This window comes from Nicotiana tabacum, chromosome 11 (assembly GCF_000715075.1).
Source record: "Nicotiana tabacum cultivar K326 chromosome 11, ASM71507v2, whole genome shotgun sequence".
In the NCBI taxonomy this organism is placed as follows: domain Eukaryota; kingdom Viridiplantae; phylum Streptophyta; class Magnoliopsida; order Solanales; family Solanaceae; genus Nicotiana; species Nicotiana tabacum.
In genome coordinates this window covers 71,669,049-71,684,234 of record NC_134090.1, presented here as the reverse complement: position 1 = coordinate 71,684,234, position 15,186 = coordinate 71,669,049, and the positions used below count along the sequence as shown (strand labels likewise).

At 39.6% G+C, this 15,186-nt stretch overlaps 1 protein-coding gene across 1 annotated transcript; it reads right to left on the bottom strand.

Annotated features, from left to right (window-relative positions):
• Window positions 1-7,423: 7,423 nt before the first annotated feature.
• On the bottom strand, window positions 7,424-7,849 carry LOC142165889 (uncharacterized). The gene has a single exon (XM_075224277.1). The coding sequence runs from the start codon at window positions 7,847-7,849 to the stop codon at window positions 7,424-7,426; it is 426 nt and encodes a 141-aa protein (XP_075080378.1).
• Between the last annotated feature and the right edge of the window lie 7,337 nt (window positions 7,850-15,186).

The following is a 15,186-nucleotide window of genomic DNA, read 5'->3' as shown; positions in this document are numbered from 1 at the left end:
ACTCGGGCACAGTAAAACATGATGTTCAAGCTAAAATATCATTTAAGATGTCAAAACAGAGTAAATATGGCTGAGTTGTGAAAATAGTAGAATATAGCATGACTGAGTACAAATATGAATTCAAAACAGTGGGGAATAGTAGTAAAAAACCCCTAAGTGTCCAAAATAGTTGGCATGAGGCCCAAATATGGTTTTAAACCCAAAATATGATTTTAGCAAATAGTTTCCAATTAAATACGCGGTTAAACAATCATATAGGACGGACTAAGTCACAATCCCCAACGGTGAACGACCCCATGCTTGTCATCTAGCGTGTGCGTCACCTCAAAGTAGCATAACGATGTGAAATCCGGGGTTTCATACCCTCATGACAGCATTTACAATCATTACTTACCTCTATCCGGTCCAAACTCTAGCCCGCAATGCCTTTACATATCGAATCGGCTTCCGAATGATCCAAATCTAACCAAAAACAGATTTTTACCATCAAAATATGCAAAAGGAACAAAGCTCACTCCTACATAACCAATTTGCATTACAAATCCCAAAATTGGCCAAACCCGACCCCTTGGCCCACGTCTCAGATTCCGATAAAAATCACAAAGCTAGAATTCGTACACTCTCACGAGTTCATACATATCAAATACATCAAAATCTGACCACAAATGACCCTCAAATCCCTAGATTTAGGTCTCCAATTTCCAAGCCCTAACTTCCAATTTTTAAGCTTAAATTCCACAAATTCCATGACTAATTAGGTGGAAATCACATTAGGATTGAGTATTAAGTCCATAAATCTTACCTCCAAGTGTTTTCCCTTGATTCCGTCTTCAATCCTCCTCAAAAAGATCAAAAATCGCCCAACAATGGTGAAACTTAGACCCAAAATCGCAGAAATGGTCTTTTAAAACATTCTGCCCAGCACTTAAAATATCTTCTTCGCGAACGCGGTCAATGCCTCGTGTTTGCGAAGCACAAACTTGTGTTGATAACTTTTTCCTTCGTCGCAATCGCGGCACCCTGTACGCGAACATGAAGGCTTAGCTTCCCAACTCATTCCGAACATGACTACTAGCTCGTGAATGCGAAGAACAAGTCCTCTAGGACCCCATATTCTCACTTTCCTCTACGCGAACACGGCAAGACCCTAGCGAACGCGATGACCATTGATCTCAACCCTTCGCGATTAGGGGACCACCTTCACGAATGCGAAGGACGAATCCACAACCTCACATCCCAAGCCTTCGCGAATGCGGGACATGCATCACGAACACGAAGGTCAAAAACCTACAACACCAACAACAATTTTTCTGCAATTTCCTCCAACATGAGTGATTCGTTTAACCACCCGAAACTCACGCGACGCCCTCGAGACCTCAACCAAACATGCCAACAATCCCATTGCATCATTCAAACTTGTTCCAACCTTCGGAACACTCAAAAAAACATCAAAACACCAAATTTGCATCGGATTCAAGCCTAAGAATTCCAAAAACTTCCAAATTCCGCTTTTGATCAAAAAGTCTATCAAACCTCGTCCGAATGACCTGAAAGTTTGCACACATGTCAAAAATGACACAAGGGGCCTACTCCAACTTCCTGAATTCCATTCCGACAACCTATCAACCAAAAAATGCCGAAATTCCAATTTCGCCAATTCAAGCCTAAATCTACTTCGGACCTCCAAAACACATTCTGATCACGCTCCTAAGCCCCAAATAATCTCCCGAAGCTAACCAAACCATCGGAATTGACATCCGAATCTTTTTCACACAAGTCAACATTCGGTTGACTTTTCCAACTTAAGGTTACTCAAAAGAGACTAATTGTCTCAAACCTTACCAAAAACTCTCCAACCCGAGCCAACCAACCCAATAATACATAATACAGCTGAACAAGACAATAAGAAGTAGAAATGGGGAAATAGAGCGATAACACATGAAATGACCGGTAGAGTCATTACATTCTCCCCATCATAAACAAACGTTCATCCTCGAACGAGTTAAGAAACATACCTTAAGCCTCAAATAGGTAATGATATCTACTCCGCATCTCCCGCTCGGTCTCCCAGGTCGCCACCTCCATGGTCCGACCTCTCCATTACTCTTTCACTGAACCTATATCCTTTGACCTCAACTTTCGAACCTGATGCTCCAAAATAGCTACTAGCTCCACATCATAAGTCAAATCATCATATAACCGAACCGTGCTGAAATCCAAAACATGAGATGGATTGCCAATATACTTCCAAAGCATAGAAACATGAAATACCGGATGCACACACGACAAGCTTGGTGGGAAAGCAAGGTCATAAGCCACCTCCCCAATCCTCCGAAGTACCTCAAAAGGACCAATGAACCAAATACTTTATTTACCCTTTTCCCCAATTCTCATAACACCCTTCATGGGTGAAACCTTCAACAGAACCTTCTCACCAACCATGTAGGACACATCCTGAACCTTCTTGTCAGCATAATTCTTTTGTCTCGACTGTGCTGTACAAAGCCTCTCCTAAATCACCTTCACCTTGTCTAAAGAATCCTACACCAAGTATGTGCCCAATAGCGTAGCCTCACCCATCTCAAACCAACCAACTGGAGATCTACACTGCCTCCCATACAAAGCCTCATATGAAGCCATCTGAATACTCGATTGTTAACTGTTGTTATAAGCAAACTCTGCGAGCGGTAGAAACTGATCCTATGACCCTCCAAAATCAATGACACAAGCGTGCAACATGTCCTCTAATATATGAATAGTGCACTCGTACTGCCCGTCCGTCTAAGTGTGAGAAGTTGTGCTCAACTCAACCTGAGTACCAAACTCTCGCTGCATAGACCTCCAAAACTATGAAGTAAACTGAGTGCCCCTATTTGAAATGATGGAAACTGGAAAACCATGCAAACAAACAATCTCCCGGATATAGATATCTGCCAACCAATCTGAAGAATAAGTAATACACGCATGAATAAAGTGCACAGACTTGGTCAACCGATCCACAATCACCCAAATAGCATCGAACTTCTTCAAAGTCCATGGGGGCCCAACTACAAAGTCCATGGAGATCCGCTTCCACTTCCACTTTGGAATATCCATCTGATGAAACAAGCCACCCGGTCTCTGATGCTTTTCACCTGTTGACAATTGAGACATCGAGCTACAAATACCATAATGTCCTTCTTCATTCTCCTCCACCAATAATGCTATCTCAGATCCTCATACATCTTCGCGACACCCGGATGAATAGACTACCGCGAGCTATGAGCCTCCTCTAGAATCAACGCGACTACGTAGAATTGGGCACACATATTCGGCCCTGCATCCTCATTACCCCATCATAACCAATAGTCATTTCTCTGGAATCGTCATGCTGAACCCTATCCTTAAAGTAAAGCAAATGAGGATCATCATACTGGCACTCTCTGATGCGATCAAATAAGGATGACCGAGAAATCACACGAGCCAATACCCAACCGGGCTCTGAAATATCTAACCTCACAAACCGATTGGCCAAGGCCTAAACATCAACTGCAATAGGTCTCTCCTCAACTAGAATGAAGGACAAACTCCCCATATTTACCGCCTTCCTACTCAAAGTGTCGGCCACCACATTGGCCTTTCCCAGATGGTACAAGATAGTAATATCATAGTCTTTTAGCAACTCTAACCATCTACGCTGCCTCAAATTGAGATCCTTCTACTTGAACAAGTGCTGGAGGCTACAATGATCAGTAAACACCTCACAAGACACACCATACAAATAATGCCTCCAAATCTTCAACGCGTGAACAATGGCAGCCAACTCTAAATCATGAACAGGGTAGTTCTTCTCATGAGCCTTCAACGGACGAGAAGCATAAGCAATAACTCTACCCTCCTACATCAACACACACCCAATACCAACTCTCGAAGTATTACAATACACGGTATATTACAATAACAGTTTCCAATATCACAAAAATATCTACAATGCTATCCTCCACCCCCAACTAAAAGCATGCATTGTCCCCAATGCATAAAAACAGAGAGATGAGTTTGAGGGGGGCTCCATGAGGCACACTAAGTGGTCTAGGAGTCAGTAGCTAGCTGAGTACTAGAGGGGTCACCCTCGGATATGGAAGCTGGGACCGGTGAGAGCTCGGTCTGAGGAGTGACCTCTCCTGATGGAGTAATGCTCTCAGGCTGGTCCAAAGCAGGAGTTGGAGCTGGAGCTGGAGCTGGTGCTGGAGCCTGTGAGCTGCTACTCTCGCCCGCTGATGGCGGGGTGACTAATGGAGCTATAGGGCTGGCCATGTTTACTAGAGACCGCTGGATCGCTGTCTGCAAATCTACTTGTTCCACTTCTGCAATAGCAGCCTCCTCAATAATAGCATCCTCGACAGAGGCATCCGCAATCTGCTCTCCTTTATCCTGAGGGCCATCATCGCTAGAATATCCAAAACTTTTCTCATCCTCGCTCCCATCTTCCTCCTTATCTTCTGATTTACCAGAACCTACGGACTCCTCCCCAGAATGGATCACAATATGGGCTGGAGGGGCTTTAGGCTGGGAAGCTCTGGAAGTAGGAGGGGCAGTATCAGTCATCAGTGCAGTGACGTCAAGACCTAAGTCCGGAGGTGCTGTGCCTATCACCTGATCACCATCTGTAGGAAGGAGGGATGATAGATCTAACTCCAAGCTCTGCATCTTTTGGAGCTCGGTCTTCATAGAAGCAACCTCCTTATTGAGTCCAGGCAACCCAATAACTTCACCCCGCTCTATCTTCTCCACCCTCAACTCAAGTTGCTATAGATGATCCTCATATTTTGATTGTTACTGTTGGAGGGCCATCACTGAGAATTGCATGGACGTCAGGGCTTGTTTGATTAGATTTGGCAATGTCTTCAAAAGCTGATCTACTTTGGCATTGGCATACTGAGCCAGTAGACCAAGCTTCGAGACAGCATGGTGATGGCAGGCTGGGCAGTGGTGGACTGAGAAGCAGGCTTGGAAGTGGAAGTGGGGGCCACTGTAACCTGAGGAGTCACTGGTGTCTGGGAGTCACTGTGCTCTAGATCAATTGGATCTTGGACCTGAACCTATGATAGGGCAGCAGCAACAGTGATACGAGAGATATCCATGATACGTGTGATATCAATATCCCTCATTTCCTTTCCAGTTTTATCAGTTGGCAGGATGGGAACTTTCACAGCTTTACACAGAGTTGTGATCAGGCAAGGGAAAGGAAGTGAAGTTGCATGATGCATTGCTCGGATCCCTATTTCTTGTAAGATCAACGCTCCCACATCTATCTTGATACGAGTCATGATGCAAATAATCAGAAGGTCCTTCTCAATGGCTATTTCAGATTCATTTTGAGTTGGTACCAACCGAGAAGTGACAAAACTGAGCCAGTAGCGACCCTCTCTCGTTAGATCTTCCTTATATATCTTGTGCTGAGGATCGACCCAAGCGGGAGTCCCTTTTGCTATCACTGAGGCAATTTATCCACATTCATTCTCCTTATTTTTGAATTTTTCAGTGTACTCAGTTGTGCCTGCTCTCCATCCTTTGACGTAGAACTCATTAAGGGCCTCAATGTTGTAGAAAACCGTCTTTCCCTGGACAAGCACTTGGTCGGTGAAAACTTTGTTGCGTTTGTGGTATTTCGTCCTGGAGGACCCATAGGATGCATAGAATTCCCTCACAAGGGTCTCTTTATACTCCGTGGGTGGCTCAGTGAAGTTCTCTCATCCCCGTGTTTTTATGTTTTCCAGGATGTGGGGGTATTTGTCATTGAGCCCGTTCAAGCTCAATTGTTTCTCGCCCAGGATTTTGCGCTTTGTGAGCCCTTTTATAAATACCTCCTTAGACCCATCAACCCCAAATCGGAGCTGGAAATCTTCACCTCGTTTCCTTCTCTCTTCAGCCTCTATATTGATTGAGGATTTGAGCTCCTCCGCCTCAGACTGGAAGGGGCTCGACATGTTGTCCTATATCCGCGATAGCTTACTGGTGGAAGCCCGCTTTGATGAGCGTCTCTTTTGACCCATATCTGCATAATAGTGAAGAGTGAGTGACATCATTAACTATACGTAGAAGATACAGACGAATCAAAAGCAAGAAAGAAAATGTGATCTGGTCTGCGATCGCAAAACCATAATGCGGACTGCAGACTGGTCGCAGATCTTGTAGTCTCAACTGGTGGTCTCATTCTGTAGTGAGTTATGCGGTCGCATAACCACTATACGGACCGCATAATCATCGCAGAATTAACATGGCTATATGGTTCAAAACTGAAATCTCTGTATCACTCTATAGTGAATTTGCGGTCCGCATGTCAAATCTACGATCGCAAAGACACCGCATTTCATCATCTTCTTCAGAAGATTTAGGGTTTAGTTGTGCGGCCAAAATGTGGACCGCATTTTCACAATGCGGGCCGCGGATGCCTTCTTCTACATAGGTCACCCAAGCTTTCAACAATGGTAGTCCTATTTCATTCTACCCCGTACCCCAAATTATTTTCAACCAAAAAGCATCTATACTACAGAGAAGCAACTACACAAGCATCTAAACACATTTTTTCGCATGATTTAAACAAAAAAGCACTGAACCTATAGTGGAAATCAAAGATAAAACGAGGGAGAAACAGGTACATACCAGCAGAGTTTGATGTTTGGGACAATGAGTGTGACAAATAGAGTCTTTTGGTTGCACACAATTTGAGCTTGATTTGGTTCGAAGTCCGTTCGTGTTCTTCCCCCCTTTGTTTTCGTTTTTTTTTTTGTTTTAAGTGTGAGAGACGAGAGGGTTATGCGGACTTACCTTGTCGATTCTGCGATGGATAGGACACCGCATAACACACAGTACAAATGCATGTGTGTTATGCGATGAGGTTAAGGACCAAGTTGAAGGGAGGCAAATGCAGTGCAAAATGCGGTCGCAAAAATTAAATGCGGACCGCATAATGCACCACCTCACCGCATTTTAAACTACAATTTTAACCCAAATCTCTGCTTAGGTCTGCGGTCAGAGTGCGGTCCGCATAGCTAAAATGCGACCGCATTTGTGCAGCAGAATTCACCTAGTGGTTTTTTTCCACTTTTTATGCATTCGTACCAATTGTTGTGATCTTTTGAACCACCTGCACTCTGACACACACTTTAAATTGCTCAAATAAATCTATCTATCAAAAACTAAAAATTCATAGAACAAAAGAGTGTTACCACACATGGGTTGCCTCCTATGAAGCGCTTGATTTAACGTCGCGGCACGACGAAGTTGATGTTCCTTTGGTTTCACTCAATGGTCGGGCATGGACCATCTTTGAGAGCCAGCTGCTCCATCAAATGTTTTTCTCCATCAATGCCCAAGTAGTGCTTTATGTGTTGGCCATTTACCTTGAATGTCCGGGACCCATCCATTGATTCTAATTCCACTGCTATGGAGAGGCATTGACCACTTTGAATGGACTGGACCATTTTGATTTAAGCTTGCCCGAAAACAATTTGAGCCTTGAGTTAAAGAGCAAGACCAAATCAGCCGTCTTGAACTCTCTTTTCAAGATCTTCTTGTCATGGACAAACTTCATCCATTCTTTGTACATAACTGCACTTTCATAAGCATGGAACCGGAATTCCTCCATTTCATTGAGTTGTGTTAACCTCAAATTTGCAGCTTCAGCCCAATATAAGTTCAGCCTTTTCAACGCCCACATAGCTTTGTGTTCCAATTCCACGGGTAGGTGACATGCTTTACCAAAGACTAGCCGATAAGGAGAAGTACCAATAGGGGTTTTGTAGGCCGTGCGGTATGCCCACAATGCATCATCTAGCTTCCTTGACCAGTCGGTCCTATTTGCGTTCATCGTTTTTGCTAGAATGCTCTTGATCTCCCGGTTGGAAACCTCAACTTGACCACTTGACTGCGGATGATAAGGTGTGGCCACCTTGTGCTTTACACCATACTTCTCAAGCAGCCTCGAGAATGCCTTGTTACAAAAATGAGATCCACCATCACTAAGGATGGCTCTAGGAGTGCCAAACCGAGTGAATATGTTTTTCTTCAAGAAGGCGGTCACACTCCTTACCTCATTGTTTGGTAAGGCAACTGCTTCAACCTATTTGGACACGTAGTCCACAACTACCAAGATGTATTTCGTCCTACAAGAACTTACAAAGGGGCCCATAAGGTCGATTCCCCACACGTCAAAGATCTCTATCTCCATCACAAAGTGCATTGGCATTTCATGCCTCTTGGAGATTGAACCTTGTCGTTGACATTGGTCACAAGCCTTGACCATTTGATTGACATCATGGTAGATGGAAGGCCAATAATATCCACATTCAAGAACTTTAGCCACCGTCTGATTTCCTCCATGATGACCCCCAACCGGTGAATCATGGCATGCCATGAGAATTGGCATAACCTCTTCTTCAGGAACACACCTTCTAATATTATTGTCAGCACAAACATGGAACAAGTATGGTTCCTCCAAATAGTATTGCCGGCAGTCTCTCAAAAACTTCTTTCTTTAATAAGATTCCAATCCGTCCGGGATAAGGTCACTAGCCAAGTAGTTAGCAATATCGGCATACCAAGGAGCAAAAGTGCTAGATAATTCCAACATGTGCTCATCGTGGAATGCATCGTTGATTTCAAGATCTCCCTGTGGTCTCCCTGCTTCCTCAAGCCTTGACAAATGAACCGCCACTTGATTTTGAGTTCCCTTGCAACAATTTGACTTCGAAGTCAAATTGTTGCAACAACAAGACCCATCGAATTAATCAAGGCTTTGCATCCTTCTTTGCCATGAGATATCTAAGAGCCGCATGATCAGTGTATACCACCACCTTGGTCCCCAACAAATAAACCCGAAATTTTTCAAAAGCATACACAATAGCAAGAAGCTTTTGCTCAGTTACCGTGTAGTTCATTTGTGATCCATTGAGAGTTTTACTTGCATAGTACACCAGGTGGAGAACTTTGTTGTGACATTGGCCAAGCATTGCTCCAATGGCTACACCACTGGCGTCATACATGAGCTCGAAAGGAAGTGACCAATCGGGCATGACAATAATGGGTGTCGTGGTGAGCCTTTGCTTTAACTCCTCAAAAGCTTTAAGACAGTTCTCATCAAACACAAACTTGGAATCCTTTTCGAGGAGTTTTCACATGGGGTTAGCAATCTTGGGGAAGTCCTTGATGAAGCGCCTGTAAAACCCGGCATGCCCTAGAAAATTTCTAACACCTTTCATGGAGGTCGGTGGAGGAAGCTTCGAAATAATCTCAATCATTGCCCGGTCGACTTCAATACCATGCTTTGAAATTTTGTGCCCAAGCACAATGCCTTTGTCAACCATGAAGTGACACTTCTTCCAATTTAGCACAAGGTTGGTCGCATCGCTTAATCACTTGTCTAAGATTGTTAAGATAGTGCCCAAACTAATAACCAACCACCGAGAAATCATCCATGAAGACTTCAAGAAAGTCCTCAACTATGTCGGAGAAGATGGACATCATACACCTTTGGAAAGTTGTCGGAGCATTGCACAAGCCAAATGGCATCTGTCTAAAAGCAAAAGTGCCATACGGGCAAGTGAACGTAGTTTTCTCTTGATCTTCCAAAGCGATGTTGATTTGATTGTAGCCGGAGTAACCATCAAGGAAACAATAAAATGACCTCCCCACTAGACGATCAAGCATTTGATCAATAAAAGGCATAGGGAAGTGGTCCTTGTAAGTAGCACTGTTAAGTTTCCGATAGTCCATACAAACTCGCCATCCGGTCACAATTCGCGTTGGAATGAGCTCATTCTTCTCATTTTCGATCACGGTCATGCCACCTTTTTTTGGCACACATTGTACTGGGCTTACCCACGAACTGTCGGCAATGGGGTAAACTACCCCGGCATCCAACCACTTGATAATCTCCTTCTTTACTACCTCTTGCATTGACGGTTTCAACCGCCTTTGATGTTCCACACTTGGCTTTGTTTCGCTCTCCAATTGGATTTTATGTTAACAAATTCTTGCAGGGATTCTAAGAATGTCCGCAATGGTCCATCCAATGGCTTGCCTATGTTCTTTCAAGACTTCCAACAATTGGTTTACCTGCACATCATTTAGCAAAGACGAAACGATTACGGGTAAAGTATCATTAGATCCAAGAAATTTATACCTTAAGTGCGGTGGGAGAGGCTTGAGCTCTAGTTGTGGTGGCTCAATGATTGATGGCTTGGCGGGAGGTGTGGCCCTATTCTCCTAGTCAAGAGAAAGATTTGCCGGAGTGTAAGTATAGGATCCAAGACCCTCCAATGCATTTACCGACTCCATGTACCCATCCATGTCCTCACCATCAAAGTTTACCAAGATAGCCGCCAATGCTTCACCAAGGCATTGTTCTTCCATTTTCAATTCGACGAAATCTTCAACCTCATCAACCACATCTATCACTGAAATGCTCTCATACTCATGGGGTAATTTCATACCCTTGCTCGCTTGAAATGTGACTTCTTCATCATTCACCCGGAACTTAATTTCATTTCGCTCCGAATCCATGAGTGCTCTTCCTGTGGCTAGGAATGGTCTCCCCGAGATGATAGGGATCTCTTTATCAACAACATAGTCAAGAATTACAAAGTCGGTGGGCAAATGGAATTTTCCAACTTTCACAATCACATCATCAACAATTCCTACCGGTCGCTTAATAGATCGATCGGCCATTTGTAACCTCATGTTTGTTGGCCTCGACATCCCTAATCCCGCTTGCTTGTAGATGGAAAGTGGCATCAAGTTGATGCTAGCCCCATTGTCATAAAGGGCTCTTGCAAAGTCATGCTCCCCGATAGTGCATGGAATAGTAAATGCTCCCGGGTCCTCTTTCTTTTGGACAGAGCTTGTGGCAATAATAGAGCTAACCCGGTGAGTCATGTTTACCACCTCATTCTTTGTGGTCCTCTTTTTGGTGATCAAATCCTTCAAATATTTGGCAAACCCCGGTATTTCTTGAAAAGCCTCCAAGAATGGAATGTTCACCAACAATTGCTTTAGAATATCATAGAATTTCTCAAGCTTGCTATCATCAACCCTTCTAATAAGTCTTCGAGGAAAAGGCGGAGGAGGTCTAGGAATAGGAGGTGGAGATTTTGATGTCTCCTTCTCCTTTTCCTTCACCCCTTCTTGGTTCACTTCTTGTACCTTCTCTTTTTCCGGCACCCTTTCAATTTCAACAACCCCTTGCTCTTCTGCTTCAACTTTTTGTTCGGCTTCTTCCCCAAAAACCTCTTGCTCAATGTCACCTTGTAAAACCTTCCCACTTCTAGTAGTTATTGCCATGACGTGAGAAGTTGAGCCACGTCTACCACTCTTGGGGTTCGCAATGGTATCACTAGGAAGTTGCCCTTTTTGCTTTGGGTTTTGCTCTTTTGAAAGGTCTCTCATTTGCATCTCTAACTTTTGGATAGATGCGGTGTGAGAGCCAACAACTTCGGTCATGTTTCTCATGGACGCGTCAGACTTTTCTTGGTTTTGCAATACTCTTTCAAGCATGCTTTCTAACTTTGACTCACTTGACGACTCTTGATTTGCATATTGACCTTTTGGGGGAACATATAATATTTTATCCCATATTTGTATTTTTATATTTCTTGCTTTATATGTTATCATACTTCCTTCATTATTAAATCCTGTTACTACTATGGGGTTTTTTAGCTTTTCCCATTTACTTTCTGGTAAACAATTATGTCTACACATATTAGCTTCTGCTCCTGTATCCACCATAGGTGTATAATATCTATTATAATATCCTTCTACTATTATTTTGGCAAGTATGTATATCTTTGGCATTATATCAAAGTTCTTTTTATTATTATTTTCTTATTTTCATAACTTATTGTTAATTGTCTATCTTCTAATTTATATGGTTTGACTTTTTCTAACCATTTTATCCCTAGTGTAATATTTTTATCTCCTTGATATATTTTAAAATTTATTAATATTGGTATTCCTCCAATAATTAATTCTTTTTCAGTTGTTTCTTCGTTTTTTCTTAACGCTTTTGGTAGTTCTGAATTTTGTTGTTCTATTGTTACTATCTCTTGTTCTGGTATTAGTTCTCTTATAACATAATTCTCTTCCTGCCCTGTATTTATTAGTATTAAATATTTTCTTTGGTCCATTATTCCTGTTATATAATAATGATGTGGGTTTATTTCTTCTATTTTTTGTTCTATTAATTTTTGTGGAGTGGTATAATTTATTCTTTTTGATGTACTTCTTGATGATGTTTCTGGCAATTCATTATTTATTCGTTTTGATGTGCTTAATCTTTCTTTTACTATTTCTAAATCTTCATCCATGTCTATTTCTGTATAACTGTAATCATTGTTGTCTATAACTGATACTATTCTTTCGAATGGATTTTCTATTTTTATTTTATTTATTTTATTTTTAGCTGTTATCTTATGTTTTGTTGTTAAGACATATAGATTTTTACATCTTGCTGTGAATATTTTACTTCCTGGTGCTAATTCTATTCCAGACATTTTTCAGTATAATACTAATGATTTATCTATATTTTTATCATCTACTGCTACTAAATAGTTAGCACTTACTATAAATTTAAATTTTTGGTATATTAAGTTACCTCTTACAGCACATATTATACTCTTTTCTATAGGTTGTACAATCCTATCATCTGCCAAGTATATTTCTATAGGGGTATCTATTCCTTCCCTAAAACATGCTTTTATTAGGATCTCCGTTCCTCCTAAGTGTACATATTTTATTGGATTTTTTGCTTTTATATCTTGTATTTCTTTATTTAGTAGTCTTTTATTTAAAATTGGTATTTGTGCTTTACCTTTGATGTATTTACAATCTATTATATGTTCTCTTTGGCTTACTACATAGTATTCTTCTTTTTGTCTTTTAAACCAATTCTTTATTGTTGGTACTTCTAATATTTTGTCTATACTTAGATCCAATTCTTTTCCTTTTATTTGTTCAAATATATTAGCGTCAAATATTATTTTTTGTTCTGAAGATTGTTCATCTTGGTGTTCTTCTTGTTGTATAACTTGTATATCTTTTTCAGTCATAATTTTCTTCATCTGACTCTTCTATATCCTTGTTTATTTCATTTTCAGAGAACTCGTTTTCTGATATCTCATATATGTTGTCTTCACTACTTAATTCATAATCTACATATTCTATTTGTGTATATTTATCATTATCAATTAGTATTTCGGTAATTTGTTTCTTCTTTGGGTTTTTTGGTAATTTACAATCTTTGGCTAAGTGTCCTAGCTTTCCACAATTATAGCAAGTACACTCTGTTAGTTTTTTCTTTTTCCTATATTGTTTTTTATGTTTATAATTTTTTACATAATATCTTCTTCTTGGTTTCCTATATTTATATTTTGAATATTTTGATTTAAATTTCTTTTTCTTTCCTTCTTTTTTGTAATATTTATCTGTGCATCCAAATTGGGGTGTTATTCTACTTTTGCAACATGCCAAATTTTTTACTAATATTTTTTCCATTTTCATGTTTTCTTTATATTTTTCACATAATTCTATAAACCAGTTTTGTAGAAATTTTATCCTTACTCCTAATGTATCTGCTAGTCCTGCTTCGTTCCAACTTTTTATTATTTTTGAGCTAAAGGGTTCTGGTAATTTTGTAAAATATAATTTTCTTATCTCTTTACTTTCATCTGGACTATATGTTCCTTTATAATAATAGTCTCTAAATGCACAAGTATATTCATCTATATAACACATATTGCATATTGCTAATTTTGTCATTAAATTTCTATTTGTAATTTTTTCTTTATTTTGTTCTTCTACTTCTGTTGTCATACTACTAAATTCATTTCTTATTGCTATTTCATATTTATTTAATATATCTGTAACTGTTGTTGTAGTTGTACCGTCAAATTTTTTATTACTCCTTAATGTGTCTAAGCTTTCACTTGATAAATTTTGTAACCATAATTTTACAGTTCCTATTAATGTTCTTTCTATATATCTCGGTGTTTCTGCTATTGTTATTTTATTATCTATTAGTTGTTTTGAGATATATCCTATCCATAATTGTATTGTTTTATTTATATCTGCTACACAATCTAGATCTAAAAAATTATATTGTTCAGTTATCTGTCTTGGTGCCCATTTCTTATTTAACCTTTTATCCCATAATGTTTTGTTTCTATCATATGCATCATAACTTACTCTGTAATAGGTTGGGTTTAATTGTTTTGGATTTTTTACTCCTGATGTGCCTGGTTTATCCTCGTTCATATCTCCTGTATTTATTTCTGGGTTTATTTTTATATTTTCTGTTTTCTCTATAAGTTCTGTGTATGTTTCACTTGTTTCTGAATAGTTTTCTCCTAGTTCTGTGTCTTTATCACTTTGGTCATTTATTTCGTTTATACTTATTTTTGATGGACTCTTCTGTACTTCTTCTAACTGTAATTTGAACTTTTCTATCTCATTTGTTAGTTTTAGTTCTTGTTCTTCTTCTTTACGTTTTTCCTTTTCTTTTAGTTTATTTGCATACATCTGTTTTAGCATCTCTAATTCTTTTTCTAATTCTGTTATTTTAGTGTTTTTTACTTCCTCTATCTGTTGTATTTTTTCTTTAGCTTGCTGTTGTATTTCTTTAATCTCTCGTTTTCTATCTATTTCTTCGTTTTCTTTTGTTATTCTAACCATGGCGGTTAAACTATCCTCTAGTTTTACAGTTTCTTTTTCTAACATTAAGTTTAGGTTATTTCCTATTTTTTTATATCTTCTTCCTAAGTTGGAAAATATTATTGTTATTTTTAATCCTTCTGGATTCTCATATGTTTTCTCTTCTAATGCGAATTCTTCCTTATTCATCTTTTATCTTTTAGATAACAAACATATTAATATTCTGTTTTAGATATTATATCGATTAATTTGGACAGCCTAGCTTTGTTTATTTTTGTGATACTTAAGTATTTATATTCTATATATAGTTTCTTTAGTTTCTTCCTAATTTTCTGCGATTTCTTAGTTATTTTGATTGTTTCACTGTTTTGCGGGTTTGTACTATTAATGTCAGTGTTATTTTTCATGATTTGCTTCTTAATATAAATGTTTATTTTTCATAGCTCTGATACCATTTTGAGGGGGGTTGTTTGAGTTCATCTTATTTTTCATAAGATCTATTTT

What these genes read in the sequence shown, in the direction of transcription:
- LOC142165889 (XM_075224277.1), bottom strand. Translation starts at nt 7,849, where the DNA reads ATGAACGCAAATAGGACCGACTGGTCAAGGAAGCTAGATGATGCATTG.